Raw genomic sequence first — 18,940 nt, forward strand, 5'->3', positions numbered from 1 at the left:
AATATCTGGTAAGACGGTTGTCGCCAACGTCACCCAGCGTGACGTCAACGCTTTCGAATTCACAAATAAAAGCCAATATCTGGTAAGACGGTTGTCGCCAATGTCACCCAGCGTGACGTCAACGCTGTCGAATTCACGAATAAAAGCCAATATCTGGTAAGACGGTTGTCGCCAACGTCACCTAGCGTGACGTCAACGCTGTCGAATTCACGAATAAAAGCCAATATCTGGTAAGACGGTTGTCGCCAACGTCACCCAGCGTGACGTCAACGCTGTCGAATACACGAATAAAAGCCAATATCTGGTAAGACAGTTGTCGCCAACGTCACCCAGCGTGACGTCAACGCTGTCGAATTCACGAATAAAAGCCAATATCTGGTAAGACGGTTGTCGCCAACGTCACCCAGCGTGACGTCAACGCTGTCGAATTCACGAATAAAAACGAACATGTCGTTTTGGCTCCAAATCGAAAATGGCACATTTTAAATCTATATGCAAAATTTGTTTGCCAACTTTAAAATAAAAAAAAAAATACCTTCATCATAATTTTTTTCATGAATAACGTTACAGTGAAAATACCCTACTGTATAATTCCTTATTGGAAATTAAAAAAAATTCCATACAAAATATGGGTAATAATTAAGTAGCTAGGTATTTAAGTACCTACTTACATATTTTATTCAAAGAATATTTTGGTTTTAATTTATTTTAACAAAAAATTAGAAACATTCTTTCTTATAGAACAAGTATTTGTTTTATGGAGACCAATGATGTTACAATATATATAGACGCGCTCCAGAAATCTCAAAGTGGCCAGTCAAAAGCAAGTCAATTGTAGTGCTTTCAATTTCGTGGTGTACTAAACTGCCACGTAAGGTTGTGTGCTACCTCTAACTAAATTGCATTTAAAAATGCCCTCGTTGTGCGATGTGAAAATGTTTTCATTACTCGGAAAACACTAGTCAAAGCCGAGAAATAAGATTTCATTTGTAAACACACACAAATTATTTTATTATTAAAACAATTATAATTATTTCGATTGCTTCCCGAAGATTTTCAGCACCATTAGAGAAAGTGAGATAGCGAATGTAGCAACATTTAAGTGTAAGAAGGACCACCTAATAGTAGTAGGTCATCTCATAGAATGCAAATTCGAAAACGCTGCCAACTATGATTTATTTCGTTTGTACGCACATATTCTATGAATGTCTACCTTTGTCATAACGTTTGAATGAAGAATTTACTGGAAACATGTTTCTGGGTATGTTTCTTACTTATCTCGAGTTTGTGAGACAATAGCAAGTCTAGATATATTGTTACCTCATAGATGGTGACCATTAAAATATTGCGATCCCCATTATCTCAAATTTTTTTACTTGGTGAAGTCTGAAGTATATTATTATTGTATGTTATTATTGTGCAAAATTAACCAAATTCCTAAAGAAATTTTTTGTGATGAATTTTACCTTTTGGCATTTTATTTTAGTCATAGTTTTATAAATATGTTTACATTGGAAACAGTCATGTGTGTCGTTCCATTTTCTCTGCTTAACCATATCGAAATGCAGCAAGAAGACATTAGTTAATGTTGAATAATTAAAAATTATTTGTGCTCTTTTTAAGATGCCAACTATTTTGTGATTATTAATGTGAATTTAAATTAAGAGGCAAATGTGATGATTTTTATGAATAAGGTTTTATATTTTAACCCCTCATGCCCATTCCAGGCATATTCTGTTCGAAGGTTGGAATATTTCCGCTCCCCAGTAAAATCCTAATAAAATGGAATAATGCTAATTTATCCGAAAACCAAAAACTGTTTTTGAAAGGTGATGAAATATTTTTTTAAATTTTAGTATAAGAAATAAACATATGATTTTGAAATATTCATATTTTTAATGTAAACATTAAAAAGTTTTAAAGCATTAGTTTTTTCGTTTAAATACTGAACCAAAATTACCGATAACGAAAAACATACATTTTATTAGATGTATTTTCAAAATTACTGTAACCTCACTTTTTTTTTTGTTTCACATTAAAAATATTCAAAACAGATTCTCGTAATTTCATACATTTTTCTCAAATTGCTTGTGGAACCTTTGGTTTCATAGAGGTATACATTTTAACTCTTGTGTGATTAACTTCTAGGTTTGAATATGTTTTTTTTTCTCTTTCCAACACCGTCACAGACACAACGATTTCTCCGAGACCATACAAGCTGTTCCCAAGGAATTTTTGGTGTCAGGGTTTCTCTGCCTACCTCTGTGAAATTATGTCTCGGTATCACTTTTCGATTGTAACGGGGAACTTACGTTAAATTTTAAATGCCTTAAAATATTTAAATGAAATTTTTTTTTTTTTTTTACTGGAATTCTAATTTAATGGATTTTCATATAATATCATAATTTGTTGTGATAACTGTTGATTTCCATGTGTTTTTTTTAAATTTTTTAAAAATGTGAATTTTAGTAACTTTAAATTATTTTTATGAAAAGATCTCAACATTTTACTAAAATTGGTTAAATTATAGGAATGATTAAAGATGCCTCTTTTATCTATTTTCGAGAATAATAATGTTGAATATGGAACATGTTCTCAAATATTCTTTATTACGTGTGCACAGTGTCTGAAAACTCGTAGTACAAGTGGAAAACTGGTATATCTATATCACATTTAGAGTCGATTTTGTGGTATAATTTTTTTGATTTGTGCTTTCCCTTTCAAGTAAATCTAGTCCAAAGTTGTTATTTTTGAGGATAAATTCGAAAAAAAAAATCAGTCACTAGAGGGTTAATATCAGCTGGTTAAAATTCGTCGAAGCTTAGACTGGGCTCCAAAATTTTTTTTTATTCGTGTCGAAAAAAATGGATAAATAAGTAAAAAAAGTGTGTTTTTGGGTTCTCTATGTGATATAAGTTCATCATTTTCCCGCTTGTACTAAATTAAGAGTTTCCGAATACTTATTTCCCCAATTTTGTAAATCTTTCATTTGAATATGACTTGCTCAAATTATGTACTTTCATATATTTTTTCAAAAAATGTTTAAAATACAAGATGCTCTCAATTTGTTGCATGTTATAAAAAAAAGCAAGTTGCCCCTTTTCGTCATATTTTTGTGAAAATTAAAAAAAAAATAACTAGCTCTCTCACATTATAGAAGAGATGCAACTTGCTCATTATCACATTTGCCTCTTATTTTGCAATATTTTTTTTTGTAATTTTTTATAAAATATTTTGTGATGGAAAGATCTCTGTGTGATTATTTTGTGGATTGATTTTAAAATAATCGCCAAAACAAAAAAAAAGCTTGAAATTAATTATTTTTATTATTGACAAATGTGTCGGCCATGTAATAAGATTGATTTAATTAATATCTTTTAAATTTATATCAATTAGTATTTTACTTAGGTTTATTAACTTAGATAAATATTCTGTCAGTGTATTGAAAAGGCATTACTCTATTTGATAGGATATTTTAAAGGAATTTTTATAATTTTAGCTATAAAAATCATAACAAAGAATGGATTTAGCCATAAATTTACTGCATTTTGTGAAATCATTGATTATTGTTGCAATTAGTTTTCACCCGCCATTCCGTATTCAAACTAATTATATATATATATATATATAGTGTTTCTTCTTCTTCTCCCCTCTCTTATCGGAGGTTGGCCATCATCAGGGCAATCTTCCCCTGTCTGGAGTCACTATAATTGTGGCTCCGGAACTTTTCTGAAGAACAATGCTGACGTCATGGCTGCTGCATCAGCCTCTCCTAGGCGTAGAGAAATGAAACAGATAGATTATTTAAAGTATATCAAATGTTTAACTGCTGAATTACATCATCTAAAATTACGCCTTTATAAGGGAAAAATCCCTCGTTCCACTACTACCGTTTAAGAGTTTTGCCCTCCGTTGAACTCAAAATTCCATCGCCCTAAACTCGGCTACTCTGGTCTTGGGAAATTCCTCTATCCGGGTGATATTGGGAGGGATCCAAATATTGTCAGGATATTCGTAGCCCGGGAATGTTTGTCTTCAATAAAAAAAAATGCTGTAACTAATCAATCTGTAATATTTGAAAATAGATTTAATTCTCTCGTTTACATTATGTACTAGCGCATACCAATCATGGGATAATCTGAATTCTCGACGAATCAGTTAAAAATATATTATAGGTAGGCGAGTACCTGCTTTATCGCTTGTCTAAATTCTTCATGTAATCAGTTCCAATTTTTTAAAATGATAATAAAATACAAAGCAAATTTGAGTTCATTGCGCCAGAGTTACGCATGATGCACAAACAACCAAAATGAGTATTTTTGATGTTACCAATTGTCAAATACACAAGTGAAATTTTTTCACTTCATTAAATTTGAAAGTAATCTTCACAGACAGTTGTTTTAGCTTGATACACTTTGCAGACAAGGATTAAATGTTTTAGAAGATTTATATAATTATTTTTTTATGTTTACAATACGAAACACGTCAAGATTTTAAAAATGATATAAATTGGTACTAATCCCATGAATTTTTTTCGGGCCATCCAACTTTCAGGAATTTGTCAAAGTCTAAATTAAAATTTTGGTATTATTGTATTTTCATATTAGTATTTAAATCAAATAATGTGAAAGGCAAAAAGCAATTACCTGATAAATTTTCTTCAGTAAGGGCAGCTAAAAAATATAGCTCAATGCATAATACATTTTTAAAATGACCCTCTAACATTACAGCTAAATGATTTGTGACAAATAATAATTTTTATAATTATTTATCATTTTAATTTTAAGATGTATGATAATTTTTGTGAACGCCAGCTTTAAGAATGAGGAGCAAATCCTGTTATTCAAACCTAGTTATATGTACTGTTATTATCTTTATGTAAACACATATTTTTCGCTTGTTGGCCTCTGTGACTCGATTATGAATGCAGAGGTCGCTGGTTCGAATCACTGCTTACTGAAGTAAATTTTATTTGAAGAATTGTGTAATTTCAGATTTAATTCATGTAAAATTAATTGAAAGAAAACCATTTACCCATGTTTGCTGACCGGATCTGAATAGGCAGGTACTTCCCAGCCTTCTTATTCATATGCCACCGTCCCACTAGCCCCGGACGGTTGGGAGTGGTTGGGACTCTTGTGCAGTGTTCACATGTCTCGTATGAGTTTTCCTGGTTTTATCACCTTGTCGTAAGAAGATAAGTATAATAAAATTAATAATTGACTAGTTTTGGATAGCCGTGTTTGCTCTGCATATGTTTTTATATATTTAGCTTTACACGCAATATATTTTAGTCATTTTTCTTTAGTTCTTAACTTTATGAATATTTTAAATATTATGGTGGTATATTTTTCACCCCACAACACATTGCAATGTATAATCTGACAATTATTATTGACTAGCTGAAATAGTAACATGTGAATATATTATAATATTAATGCTAAGTATGTAAGAATAAATAAATAAATAAATCACAGATGGTATTATATTAAAATTGTTAGAAAATTTTTCAAATTTCTTTTATTCGTCACTGTTATATCTCCGGTTTTTTCTCACAATCTCTCTTAGTTAATAAAACACTTCTTTATTGTGATAGATTAACAATGGGCACTGGTATATTAACTAACAGGCGGTTGGAATAATCTGGACCCTGACCTTGAAGTTGTTATTTATTCTCGACAGCTAACGCCATCTACGCGTAACCTAATAGATTAAACTAGTGCCATCTATGGGTGAGCTCATGTACTAATATCAAGGATATTACAGTCACTAACGTAAATTAATCATAGAAGCGGGGGAGATTGGGTATGAAGCAGTGAGCACAGAAGTGAAGAATATTATTTGAATGGCAACCAATGTCGCCGCTGATTTAATGCAATGCCTTTTGGTTCCAGCCCATTTACCACGCGCTCTGTCTCTCTTACACTGCCTGACATTGTATATCGCCTTCGCTTTTAAATTTCATAATGATGGTGAAACAGCTTCTGCAGAGTGGAAGATACTCTCAGTATCGCCGATGATGACCACCATTTAAAATGGAAACATTGCTTGGCCGTGTTTGGAGACCACATCTGATTAGCCAGATACTTCCCCACCTTTCTCTTCCCAATTCATTTCCCTCCCCACTACCTTTGACCACACAACACACCATAGGATGCCATAATCTCACTGGCTCCACATGGTTAGGAGCAGTTGGGACTTTTGTGCGGCTACACATTAAAAATAAAATATATTGTGAAAACTTTTATATATTTTTTATGTGAATTCCGCACAAGAGTCCCAACTATTCCCAACCATCTGTAGCCAGTGATACTATGGCATCCCTACCAGGGTATGTTGTGAGGTATAATATGAGATTTCAAAGCTTGTTCTTATTAGTTTCAGGAGTGTTTAGAGGTGTTTTGAATGGTAGACGAAGTTGGAGACGCCCGAGGAGGACTTAACGCTCAGTTCTGCACTGGAATGCGATACGGAATCGAATAAATGTCGATATAATGTAGTTTTTTAACTCTTGATAGGCCAAGATGCCAAACAAAACGTCTGTAACCATTTGGGTCTTCCGATGACCCTATGCATTTTTCTGTCTTATGGGCTTTTAAACTATAGAAATCTCAATTATTCAGTCAATTATTAATGGTAACTTAAGTATTTGCGCAGAAATACTAAAATGATATGTAAAGTATTTAAGCTAATAATAAGGAGGATAGTAATTTTGTAATAATGAGGTTTTCATGATGCATGGGGTGTATGGAGGAAAAGTCGGGGATGATCGAGGAAGATATGCATCAAATACTTATGTGTGGTTAAATGTGGCATACTTGATGAACAAAGAAAGGGGTACAGTGGAAACAATGTATGACTTGGAAGTGAATGGGTGATGAAGTTGAGGACGCCCGAGGAAGACATGGCACGATCAAGTGAAATAAATACCTATTACCACAGACATAGGAATTAATAGACGAGAAGATAATGGCGAGGGGTAAAATCAACTGTTGAAGAACGAAGGGAGTGAAGCTGACTGTGATTCGTCAATAAATCAATCTGACAGTAAATAGGCATCTCGCATTATAATATCACCATTTACTTCTTAAAAGTAAAATCTGCTTTTGAATGAATAGACATTTTTACATGGGAGCGCAAATTACTCGCCACGTTATGAACTAATTTGCGAAGTCCAAATTCGGCAAAGTAAATTTCTTCTGTTTGCAGAGTCGTAGTTAGTTTCAGAGTATTTAGTTAAGACACTTTTACAAATGTTTCATAATTTACTTACCCCAGTAAACAACGATGAGCACACTTGAGAATCGCTACATTGTGATGTGATAGTATATGTTTCTAAAACTGATCCATATAATACGGTGTGAATAAGCTTAAAATAAAGTAAAATAATGCTTACTTATGGAATGTAATACGACAATTGGGTTTATTCTCTTTTTCACATCTATTTTTACAAGTTTTCATATAACAAGTCAACATTTTACCGTGTTATTTCGTAAAATGAACCGATGATGCCTCGACCATAGTTCGCACAAGAATGATGACGTCACGTTTTCAAATTTCACTTGAGGCCATACGCGAGCACAGCCGGCTCCAATGGAACCGGTATGGGGAGTGGGGATAATACGCTTTTAATCACTTAGGGCAGGTCTACTAATATTCATATGTCTATGCCTATTACAATAAAATTTTCACCTTAAAAATGCATCCAGTTGTCAGGTATTCTAGAATTCATAACCTCAAAACTTTATCGCAAACCATCCATAAGTCCCCGAGAGCAACACCGGGTACATGATAAATTTAGACTAGCGATTCAATTCTACAATGTTCTTTTTTTGTTTCATTCTTCAGTTTCAAAAACAAAAATAAAATAATTTTTCGATTCGTCCAGTACACCACCACACAACCGATGGTCTCTTTAAAATGATTTTCCTTTTCTGTTCCCACCAGCATGCTCCACTAAGCCCGTCGTCCCATTGGGTTGGTTATTGTAAGGAATCGACATGAACCAAAGACCCTGTGCGGTGCATTCCCACAGTTGCTGCGCTGCAAATCGTAGTGAACTTTACTTTTATTTATTAACGCTTTTTTTAGGGACTTTTGTATATGAATAGTGTGTCAGGGTGTTTGTAAGAAAATAGTCTTTCAGCGTTGGTCAGTTTATTTCTCTTACATACAGGGTTCACAGCTTATAGTAAAAAACAGTACAGGAAAGTTGTAGCACAAAGTAAAGTCATTTAGAGTTTAAACAATGATCACTAAACACTTAGCGTAATAACCTCAACAGAAGACCCGTGGTCTCTTAGTTGGGTTGAGGTTTTCCCGACAAGTCATGTCCCCGAGGGAGCTGTTACTTGAATTCCCAAGGAGGACCCGGGGGATTCTCTCCACTTGGTACTGGAGAGGGTTTAACTGGGCAATGACCACTAGGATTCTGTTCCTTACCAGGAGACTGGATACTCTGACTCCATATAGGAGTGTTATATACCCTTTGGGGCAGGGTAGTGACGGCCGATGTTGGAGGCGTGGGGGTAGCTCGGCCAATGGGGTGTCTTCCTGTACGGGTGGTGAACTGAAAGATGCCGAGCGAGATAGCGCTATGCGTGTGAGGGAGAAAGTATTCAGATCCGTGCACCGGACCAAATACCGCGCGCTACAATAGTAAAAATTATACGGTGTTTATTATACATAACTAAACTGTTGTAACAATCTTTTGTATTTGTTAAGTGATAAATTGAAGATGTCCACTGACTCGGTATAATTATTTCCCTCCATATTAGTATTCAATAAGGAATAAGTATGGTAGTTAATCCTAGAATTTCTGCACTGAAATAAATCCCGACTTCTAATATTATGTAGTGGGATCCGAAAGCTTATCGAAGCAAGCAATTCTGGACCATCAAATGCATCATTTAGAGTTTTATAAAGAAATATCAAATCGGTGAAAATCATCTGTCTGACAATTTAAACACTTGTTTATAAGAGTGTTGTAGGTCAACAAAATTGATGGAATACCCATTTTAAAACTTAATTTAATTTAAACTGAATTTATTTTGTATTTTGCTTGTACATGAATATTGTACAGGATCTACGGTTTATGTCGATTCCTTCCCTTACCGACCCAATGGGACAACGGCTTTATACAAGTCGTTCTTTCTTTGGAGAGCCTTCTCAAAGAAGTGATGGTAGAACAAACACAGCATCTATCAATATAGCATCAATATTACTTACGTAGCTACCAGAGGTGGCCCGTGACTGAAATTGCCAGCAGTGCATTTCACTTTTAAAATGTACTTAGTGTGTAATTTAGGTGGAGCAAATGAATGAATGGGGGTACCTACTGCAATTCATTCAATCTACTAAGTTATATTTATAAAATAATTGATTAAATTATACTGCTACGTCAGCGTTCCCAAAATCATCTTGAAAGTAAAGGACATGCAATTCATCTTTCAAAATATAGTGAAACCGCATGACTTCCAATGTGTGAATGTCGTTGCGCTAACATTGTACTATTTTATTAGTATTTCTAAGCGAATATATTCCAGACGCATTAGATTACGCATGATTAAAGTGATGCAAAATTCACTCGCCATCAAGGCGCTTCGAATGAGTTATATATCTGCACTGCTCTAAAACGTGATTTGACGTTACCTGGCGGGAATTACGACTTGAGCGTACTTTTGTACATCGATGACTGGGGCACTGATGTCTTTGTAAGTTGTTATGTGAAGACTGAAGACAAGCCGTGCAATTGACAAATGCACGTACCGAGGAACCGCCTCTGATACCTACCCATTTGTCTAGAGCGGAAATTACTTCTTACCTTTGAGAAACCATCATTGAGTATTGAATTATTTCTTGAAATGGCTTTGGTTATATTTTGTTGCCAGATCTGATTAGATAATCGATGGATTAGACGGATACTTTCCAGGCTTCCTAACCTCTTTTTCTATTCATTTTCCCCACTTTCTTTTTTACAAAATTTCCCCAAAAATGGGGACACCTTCGTTCCACTGGTCTCGGCAGAAAGCCATAATAATTTGCAATAAAATTTATGAATAATTGACACTAAAATGATAAAACACCTGGGGTAACAGTCACTCCTCATGGCAACCCAAGTTTTGTTTTGCATAATGGCACTCCGAAGACTAAACTATTGCATACACTTTTTACTTTTCTCAAAAATGATATAAAATGCTGTAAATTTTTCATTTTTTATATTTTTTTGTTAGTATTATAAGATACAAATTAAATATTACACATGTACACGTTTCTTACAAACTACTCTATCCCTAAACATAGTAATCACCGAGGCTCACGTGCCTGTAGTTGACGTGGTGGCTCGACCTCAAACCGGCGTTCGTTTCCTCGGCCGTATAACCAGGCTGGTACTTGGGCTGCTGGATGTAATAGGACTCGGGCGTTCGCACGCTGATTCCATGTCCGGTTGACTCCGATGCGGCGAACGAACTATCCGCTAATGGAGCATTCTTTACAAAGGCTCCTTGATATCTACGTGGAGCGCTATATTTCCCATTGTTTGTACCAAGGTTCTGATTCCTATATTGATAATTGTTGCCTGCTTGCTGAATGCTTGCCGGGTCTTGATAATTGTTATTATTTCTGAATCTTGCCAAGGTGTAGTCTCGGTCTGGAGATCCGAACGGGCTTGGATAGTTTCGCACGGGTGTCAAATTTGGTATCGTCGGATTAAGTGCGTCATTTAAAGTCACATCGTAATCATTTTCAATCACGTCAGCCAGATTTTGCTTGATTGAAATGTTTTCGGGAATTCTCGGCGTGTATGGTTTGTTTGTTGTTTTGTAAAGATCTGAGATTTGTGGCGATGCTTTAAAGACTGCGTCTTTTTCAATTTGTTCAGGGCGGTTGACTTGGTTATATTCTTGTTCTTGGGTTTGTTGTTCATACTGCACATGTCCACGGTAATTGGACACTCCACTAGGAGTGGCAGTGTCTTTTTCAAAGCTTGATGGTTCTATTTTCTCATAGCTTGCATTGGCCTCGTTATTTGCGGCGTCAATTTCATCCGCTTTCTGTTTGCTTTGCACATAACTCATTTGCTTGTTCAAACTTCTTTCTCCACTTGTGCTTGTGTCCTTTGGTCTTTCCGTCTCTTCGTAACTCTGGTATCCTTGGATATATTCAGCTGAGTAATTCTCAGCTGGGTCCCTTTCATTGGATTCCTGTTTGGTGTCATAGTCATTTTCATAGATGTAATCGGCTAAAGGTTTTTCTGTTGTAGTGGTGGATGTAGTAGTACTGGTTGAAGTTGAAGTGGTTGTGATTTGTGTTGTTTTGTCCCCATTCCTTCCTCCCACGGCTTGTAGTCCTCTTGGCAAGTAAGGGCTGCCACCTCTGGAAGGCAAGAAAGGCCTTTTCACTACCCGGACAAATCCTTTTGAGCTTTTCACTGTTGTTGCAGCTTCGGTAGTAGTGGATGTCGTGGTGGTGACTTTTTCTTTTTTCTTAGATAAAAAAGGCTTCTGAGCGGGTTCCTCTACTTTGCTGCTTGCTTCCTCAACGTCTTCTGGATCCTTATCTCTTGTTGAGATTGCATGTTTGTCTTCATTCTTTTTGCTATTCTTTCTGCTTGGCTCTTCATCTTCATAGTAATCATCTTCCTCTACTGCTTTGACTGGCCTCTTTCTTGAGGGATATCTAGTATCTTCCCTCCCCCTGTTCACAGCTGGTCTTCTTGGCCTAACTTCTTCAATATCATCATATTCTTCTTCATCTAATGGTCTTCTATCATCTTTTAATGGCCTCCTGTCATTTTTTAAAGGTCTTCTATCATCATTCAACTGCCTCCTGTCATCTTTTAATGGCCTTCTATCGTCATCGAATGTTCTTCTGTCTTCTTTAATATCTTGAATATTTTCTGGTCTCCTCTTCCTTAAGTTCCCCGACGCACCGGAGAGACGTTTTGGTGCGTCTTCGTCAAAATTTGACCTTGTTCTATCTTGGTTAGGTTTATATTTCTCTCTTTCAGCTGGTTCTGGTCTAGTCCTAGAATAAGATGAAGTCTTTTGAGAAGAAGAAGTTGATTTTGGATCTTCCGCTTCGTAGTCATCGTAGTACTCATCATCTAAAGGGGGGGCAGTTGTCGGAGCTTGAGTTACATATTTGAATTTGTCTTTTGCACTGCTCGGTACAGGCCTAGCAATCTTGGGTGCAACTCTCGGCGCACTGAAGATGGTTCCTCCGCTCGGTTTGACCAGAGCCCCTCCCGCAGTCGGTTCTACCCTGTCGTCGTTTCTGTCATCATTTCTGTTTCTTCCTTCATTTCTGTAAGGTCTATCTCTTGGGTCATCTCTTACTCTCTGCCTTTCCCTCGAGGGTCTCTCCTCTCTATATCGGTCTTCATCTTTATCTGCACCATTCCTGTTAGGTCTATTCCTTGAAGGTCTTTCATCAATTTCTTTTTCATCATCTCTACTCTTTAAAGGACGCCTTGGCCTGTCATTTTCTCTTGGTTCATCATCTTCCTCTTTTGATTCCGTGGTTGTTGAAGGCGTCAATGGAGGTCTGTTTGACTTTCTGCTGGTGTAGTCTTTTGCTTTGGTGGTAGTTTCATCTTCTTGTGCGGGTTTTGGTCTGCTTTCTGGTCTTTCCCTTTCTTCAGCTGGCCTCCTGCCGCCCTGCTTGCGAGGTCTACTGTAGCTTCTTCCGTCTTCGTAGTCGTCTGATTCTTCCCTGGTTCTGCCTTCCGCTTCTCCTCTCTTTCTACCCTCTGCTGCTGGTCTGCGCGCATACCTATGATACGAAAAAAAATTGTAGTATTCCTGATTTATATAAATGATTTTTACTGAATCAATTGACTTTGCGTCTCTTTTGTGTGATAAGTTAGAAATGTTAATTTGTAACATTGTATTAAGTTATCCATCGAGTCAGATTTAAACATTTGCTAAGAACTGAACCAACCTTTCATCTTCATAATCATCATCGTCATAAGCTGGTCTTCTTTGTGCCGGACGCGGCCTCTTGTTTCTTCTCCTGCTTCCTGATCGTCCTCCCTCGCTGTATGGCCTCCTGGAAGAAATACTTTTCTATAGTAAAATTCGATTAAACACTATTAAACCATTCATATAGTTTGTGATGGTCTAACCAAACGGCGCCTGGCGCTAGTAAGTCCTCTAGGGTACTGTATTAGGTATTATCAGCAACTTTGTGCCTGCACAGGGCCGGTTCTGACGGCTACGTCCCTCCTGAAAAATCATCATTCGTCCAATGCCTTTCTCTAATGATAATCTCTTGTGGAGGTTGTCATTACTCCAGGGACCTACTATGGGCGGAGGCCGCCGCAGTAGCTCAGGAAAAGGAATTCTGGAGGCACCCCGTCGATGATGTCAATGTTAATGGTTTTATGGAGGAGTATGCAATGCTACAATAGTATTTGATAAACCATACCTGTCATCGTCATAATAGTCATCCGCTGCGTATTCATCATCGTAGTAATCGTATTGGGGGCGACGTCTTCGTGAGGGTCTCCTGCGACCCCCGCCGCGTGGCGGTTGTGGGGGTGCCGGCGTGGTGGTGGTTGTGGTGGTCGGCACTGTCCTGGCGGTGGTGGCCTGGTACAGGTCGTCGTTCCTGGAAAGGCGTATGGTTATTATAGTTCAACCAAAAATAAAGAACCGTTCCTTAGCACCGCATTACTAAAATAAAATGTGGTGCGGGAGGCGAACCAACGCTGGCGTACTGCTAAAAAATCATAAACAACGATTTGCTACGTTTGGTGACTTGGAATGGGATGCCCGGGTTCATGGGGAAAGATTTGTTCACATCTTGACGATCACCAGCTGCGTAATGGACCGGATTGGGAGAGTTTGGTTGAGGGAGACCCTTTGACCTCTCCAACTAGACTCTCTCAACCAATGCATCACAGTGGGAGGGATGCACACAATATCCCTAAAGATTACACAGACCCTCAAGGAAATTATTTTCCTCAGAGCCTTCTGTGTTGAGTTAATGTAAAAAAATCACATTGCTAAAAGAATAAGTACAAATAATATTATTGTATTTTCCAGTAATTTTTTCCCAACGAAACTCCAGAACCTCCTCCACCTCCTCCCTTTTGTACGCACTTGGTTCATATGAAGCAATAAATACCTATTTGCACGAACGAGGAATACTGTTATATAAAAAAAAACTATCGACGGAGCTGTCAACGTTTCCAGTGATGTCCATTCAGCACTAAAATATCATTTTAGTGGCATTTTGGCCCAGGAATATAACACTCTTCAACTTGCATGTAGGTATCTATCATTTCTTAAATATATTCCGTTTACAATGGTTTAAAAACACAAAACATTTCGGGAAACCACAGAAAACAGAACTTGCTCTAAGTTTTAGAGAGTTATTTTATTTATTTCTAAATAGGGTAGGTACTCACTTGCTGTAGTATTTGTGAGAGTTGACACAGTCTACTTGGGAAACAAAGTGGCAGATGAACGTCTTCTGGTCGAAGGCCGTGTAGTTAGCGCAAAGAAAGTCCACGCGCACCCCATAAAGGCAGTGGTGGTAGATCTGAAATCAAACAGGAATATCTTATTTTACGGAAACAAATTCCACACTAATGCATCCATTCTGGAATGCAAAGGGTTCCACGGATAGCCTAGCGCAATAGTCTTGCTATTCTGGAAGAGCTAGGCATCCAAAATAGGCCATTAATCGTCTGCAAACAATGTATTGTGTTGCTCACCAGAGAACTCAAACCCGAAGAAACTCATGGACACTGGTAAAGTGGAAGGCAGGAGAAGCAGAGGAAAATCAGCAATGCGTTGGAGTGAGCAAAATAATGTTACATGCATCTGGAAAGTCGGTGTGCATGCAGCAAGACCTTGGGAATGGAGGAGCCAGAACTTCTCAGAAATTCACCGTAAGACAAGAATGTCAGGACTACCTAGACGGTAAAGCGTAAAGCTCAGACCATAGATTCCATATGGGTACTTTTGGCAGATCAGATAGTGAAATCTTCTTCTTGACTCATCGTCGCCCTATTGCTAAGGATTGCCTCGAGGAACTAAGCTTGACCACCTCTCATGGATCTCTTAACTTAAAATAATTAGTAATTATTACATTAAAAATATCTCACTAAGAACGGTATCATACCTGGCATTTAAACTCCGTATCCGCATAAAATCCGTCATGAAGTCCGTCGCACTTGAAGGACATCTGTTCTGGGGGTGGCACCAGCGACAGGAAGGGGTAGGAGGATAGGTTGTACCCGTTGAGCTCGCGGGGCAGGTTGGGGTCATAGATGTAGTCCTTTTGCGGGATGCCCGTGTACTTGGAGGTGGTTGTCTCCGTGCCATTTGTTGTGGCGTTCCTGATGCCGTCAGAATCTGGACCCTGTAATGGTAATGGATTGTTGGTGGGGTTGTTGATTGATTGATTTGGTGATGAAAGATTAGTTTGGTTTAGCAGGAATTAGGTTAAGTAAAGAAGGATTTTGATGCCAATTTAGTATCTGGATGCTGGAATGACAATTGATTGTTGATTTGTGTAGGAATTAAGTTTATTGAAGAAGGATGTTGATGCTAAATCGGAATCTGCACACTGGAATGATAATACTTAATTGATTGCTGGTGGGATTGTTAATTGATTGATTCAGATGTGAAAGATTGGTTTTGCAGTAATTGGGTATGAAGAAGAATGTTGATTCTATTTCGGAATCTGGTTCCTGAAATGGTAATCGATTGTTTTTGGGGTTGTAGATTGTTGGAAAGTGGAAGATTATTAATTTGTGCAGGAAGGTTTTTTAAGATATTAGGTTGGATTTAATGAAAAGGATTCTGATTTTGATTGATATTAGGCATGTTTTATTTGATTGTTTTTTGCTTGTTTATTATTTATAACAGACCTGTGCACAAATATCGTATGTCGCTAAGTGACATATCATTGAAAGAGGAAAACTAAGATTGAGGCATATCAAAAATGTCAGATAGAGAGAAACCACGATTGAAATTTGGACGTAGTGGTTTACCAATAATATCAAAAAGAGGTTAATAACGGCTAATCAAACATGTTGGAAAGAGCGAATCGCCGTACGACGAGTGCCAGGACTGCTCAGCAACTGTAAAGTCCGGACCATCATTAGGTATTTTTGGTTTCGTAAATATTTATCAGTATTGGAATTTCAACAAAAGTATTCGAAAGGGGAAAACAACGATTAACCCTTGTCAACATTTCGAAAAGACGCAAAAAATATTTTATTTTTTTGCTTGGTGACCGAAAATGTACTAAACAGGAAAACAGCAATTTTTGAGGCTCATTTAAAATGTTAGAAAGATGAAAATAACGTGTGAAATGCTGGAAATGAAAAACAACGATTGATGTTTATCGATAAAGTCGACAGAGAACATTAATGAAGAAGATTAATCGAACATGTTTAAAAGAGGAAAATAACGAATGACACTAACAAAAAAAAATCGGAAAAATGAAAACAACTTTCTGATAAATTAGTCTTAGCAATAGATTTTAAAAGGGGTGAAAAAAGAATCAACAAATGAGGCAGGAAGGCCTGAGTACATTTATAGTTCCTACATAATAAAGAGAATCTAATTAGTGTTACAAATCGTTAAATTACATTCCAATGTTCCAATGTAGCGTGCGGTGGAACCATTGACCGCACTAGAACACGCATTAAAATAATTAAAAATATTCAGATTTGAAGTTAATTTTATTGTCCAAGGCTTTCGGTAGAGTTGGAACTATTTTCCGGTCTATTTGCTTTCCTTCCGCCTCGCTGCCGATTTACTTCAACTTGGCTGGGCTGGGGGGAATTCTCTACCTGTCTGTTGATTCAGCGAACTGTGTTTCGATCTAAAGCTAAATATAAAATAGTTAATAGTGTTCTAAAGATCTATCATCTAGCAGGATATCTGCAAAATCCCTGCTACCAATATTGGTGGCACCTATTCAACTGCTTAACAATTCTGCATTGACCATCGACAATTTCAACGTTACTTTCAGTAATTATCTTTTGACATACCTACCTATGTTTACACAACAGTAAAACTGCCGCCATGCCCTTTTATACTTATATATTCCTCAAATTTGTGATCTTCTCCTTAATATATTGATGGATAACCGTGTTGTGAAGAACGTGAATTAATATATCTATCTCCTACTTCTCTTAACTTTGCTTAATCTGAATGTGAATCTGAATCTTAGCTTAAATGCTCCAAATATTAGTTACATCCAAGCTAAGCTTAATCTGAATGTGAATCTGAATCTTAGCTTAAATGCTCCTAATATTAGTTACATCCAAGCTAAGCTTGTATGTTCTGCTCACTGTGTTTTTAAGTATTCTCTCAACTAGTACGCTTTCAATATTTTTTTATTATTTCGTGAAATATTAGCATAATGAAATTATTTTATTTTCGCATTTCTTTCTGTAATTTTCGTAAAATGTGTGATTTTGTGAACTCTTTAAAGATATTAAAATAAATATAAACAAGTTTTTCTGATGTTCGAAAAGCTTCGTAGTGATTTTCCTATAACTACTTACAGCCTAAGGTACTAATAAACATGTTTTGAATTTTACATAACCGATAAACGATGTATCATCTACGGTTGTTTTAAAAATTTTACGCACGTTCTATATTACGTAAGGCTGAAAGTGCTTTAAATAATCACAGTTTTATGGAAATACTGCTATTTTTCTATAAAACATCATGAATTGTGTTCTGGTTACGTCCTAGGAATCAGCCCACCAGACCGCACCAATATCTAACTCACTTTCGATAAATTAGCATAAAAAACCTCATCCGACCACGCAACCAACAAACCAACCAACCAACCAACCAAACCAACACTGCATTCTCAAATACCTAGACAGTAGGTAACTCTTCTAAGGTAGGGCATTGTGAAGACGAACCAAATAATCTTCTATTAATTGAATCCACACAGATATTCTATGTTTAATTTCATAGGTTTTTTAAATTGATCGTTTCCTACAAATCTGCATTAAGCAACCGCAAATGGCGCGAAACGCAGCTTGCAGTTGATTCGTTCCTTTCCCGTAATTCGTAGTACGGTTCGCGTGTCGGTTCGTAAATGTATACGTACCCTTAGATGTACCATGTGTATTATACCGGAGGCGTACCGCAAGGCAGGGACTTTATACCAGTTCTAAATACGAACTATTTTTGGTGACCGGGTATCTCATTAAAATGACAGTTCAACACACCTACAAAAAGTGATAAAACAAAATCTAGGTTAAATAGGTTACATAGGTAACTATTGAAACAAAAACTAGGTTAAAAGTTTAAAAAAACTAGGTTACATAGGTAACTATTAAACCTAGTTTTTGTTTCATCACTTTTAATGACTCTATATAACTTTTTAAAGGTGTGTTTAATTGTCATTTTGATGAAATATCATGGAATCACCAATTTTATAGCAAATCTCCCGCCATAATATGCTTGTTCAACATTTGTCACTAACTTGTTCCATAAGAAAAATGAGTTTTATGTAGGTACACACATATAATGATACACGTTGAGCTGTGAATTCAATTGGATCAGATTACACTAGATTTCACAAACAAAAAGATGTAATTTTAAAACATTTCGGGATAAATAGCATTTGAATAAAGCTGCCGTTAAAAAAAGACTATAAAGACGAATAATACCTAAAACAAAATAAAACACAGACAAAGAAAATAAAGGGAATGCAGAGGAAACATTTTTATATGGTGATTTATGATTAATCTTAAAATTATTATTAGACTATGGGTTTAGATTCATTGAAAAATGTTATTATATTAAAAGAGGGACTAATTAGGAAATTGGATGGTAGAACAAGAATATTGGGTATTGTGGGGCTCTTACATCACTGCTTATCTCTGCGGGCATGCGTCTCAGCTTTCAGCATATAATCACACATAATAAATATCCTCTGTTATGGAAACAAA

At 36.6% G+C, this 18,940-nt stretch overlaps 1 protein-coding gene across 4 annotated transcripts in view; it reads right to left on the reverse strand.

Moving 5' to 3' along the window:
- Positions 1-10,200: 10,200 nt before the first annotated feature.
- Positions 10,201-18,940, reverse strand: part of LOC149410787 (uncharacterized) — a 104,186-nt gene continuing 95,446 nt past the window's right edge. For 3 of the 4 annotated variants that reach the window (XM_089648206.1, XM_089648203.1, XM_089648204.1), the window contains exons 5-9: positions 15,133-15,372; positions 14,414-14,547; positions 13,429-13,611; positions 12,943-13,050; positions 10,201-12,774 (exon numbers count right to left, since the gene is read on the reverse strand). In XM_089648206.1, the coding sequence (XP_089504332.1) occupies positions 10,293-12,774; positions 12,943-13,050; positions 13,429-13,611; positions 14,414-14,547; positions 15,133-15,372 (3,147 nt within the window). In that variant the 3' untranslated portion in view covers positions 10,201-10,292. The remainder of the gene's footprint in view (positions 12,775-12,942; positions 13,051-13,428; positions 13,612-14,413; positions 14,548-15,132; positions 15,373-18,940) is intronic. The other variant, XM_089648205.1, reaches the window with a different exon arrangement.

This window comes from Hesperophylax consimilis, chromosome 27, assembly GCF_061612785.1.
Source record: "Hesperophylax consimilis isolate HC1 chromosome 27, BYU_Hcon_1.0, whole genome shotgun sequence".
NCBI classification, from domain to species: domain Eukaryota; kingdom Metazoa; phylum Arthropoda; class Insecta; order Trichoptera; family Limnephilidae; genus Hesperophylax; species Hesperophylax consimilis.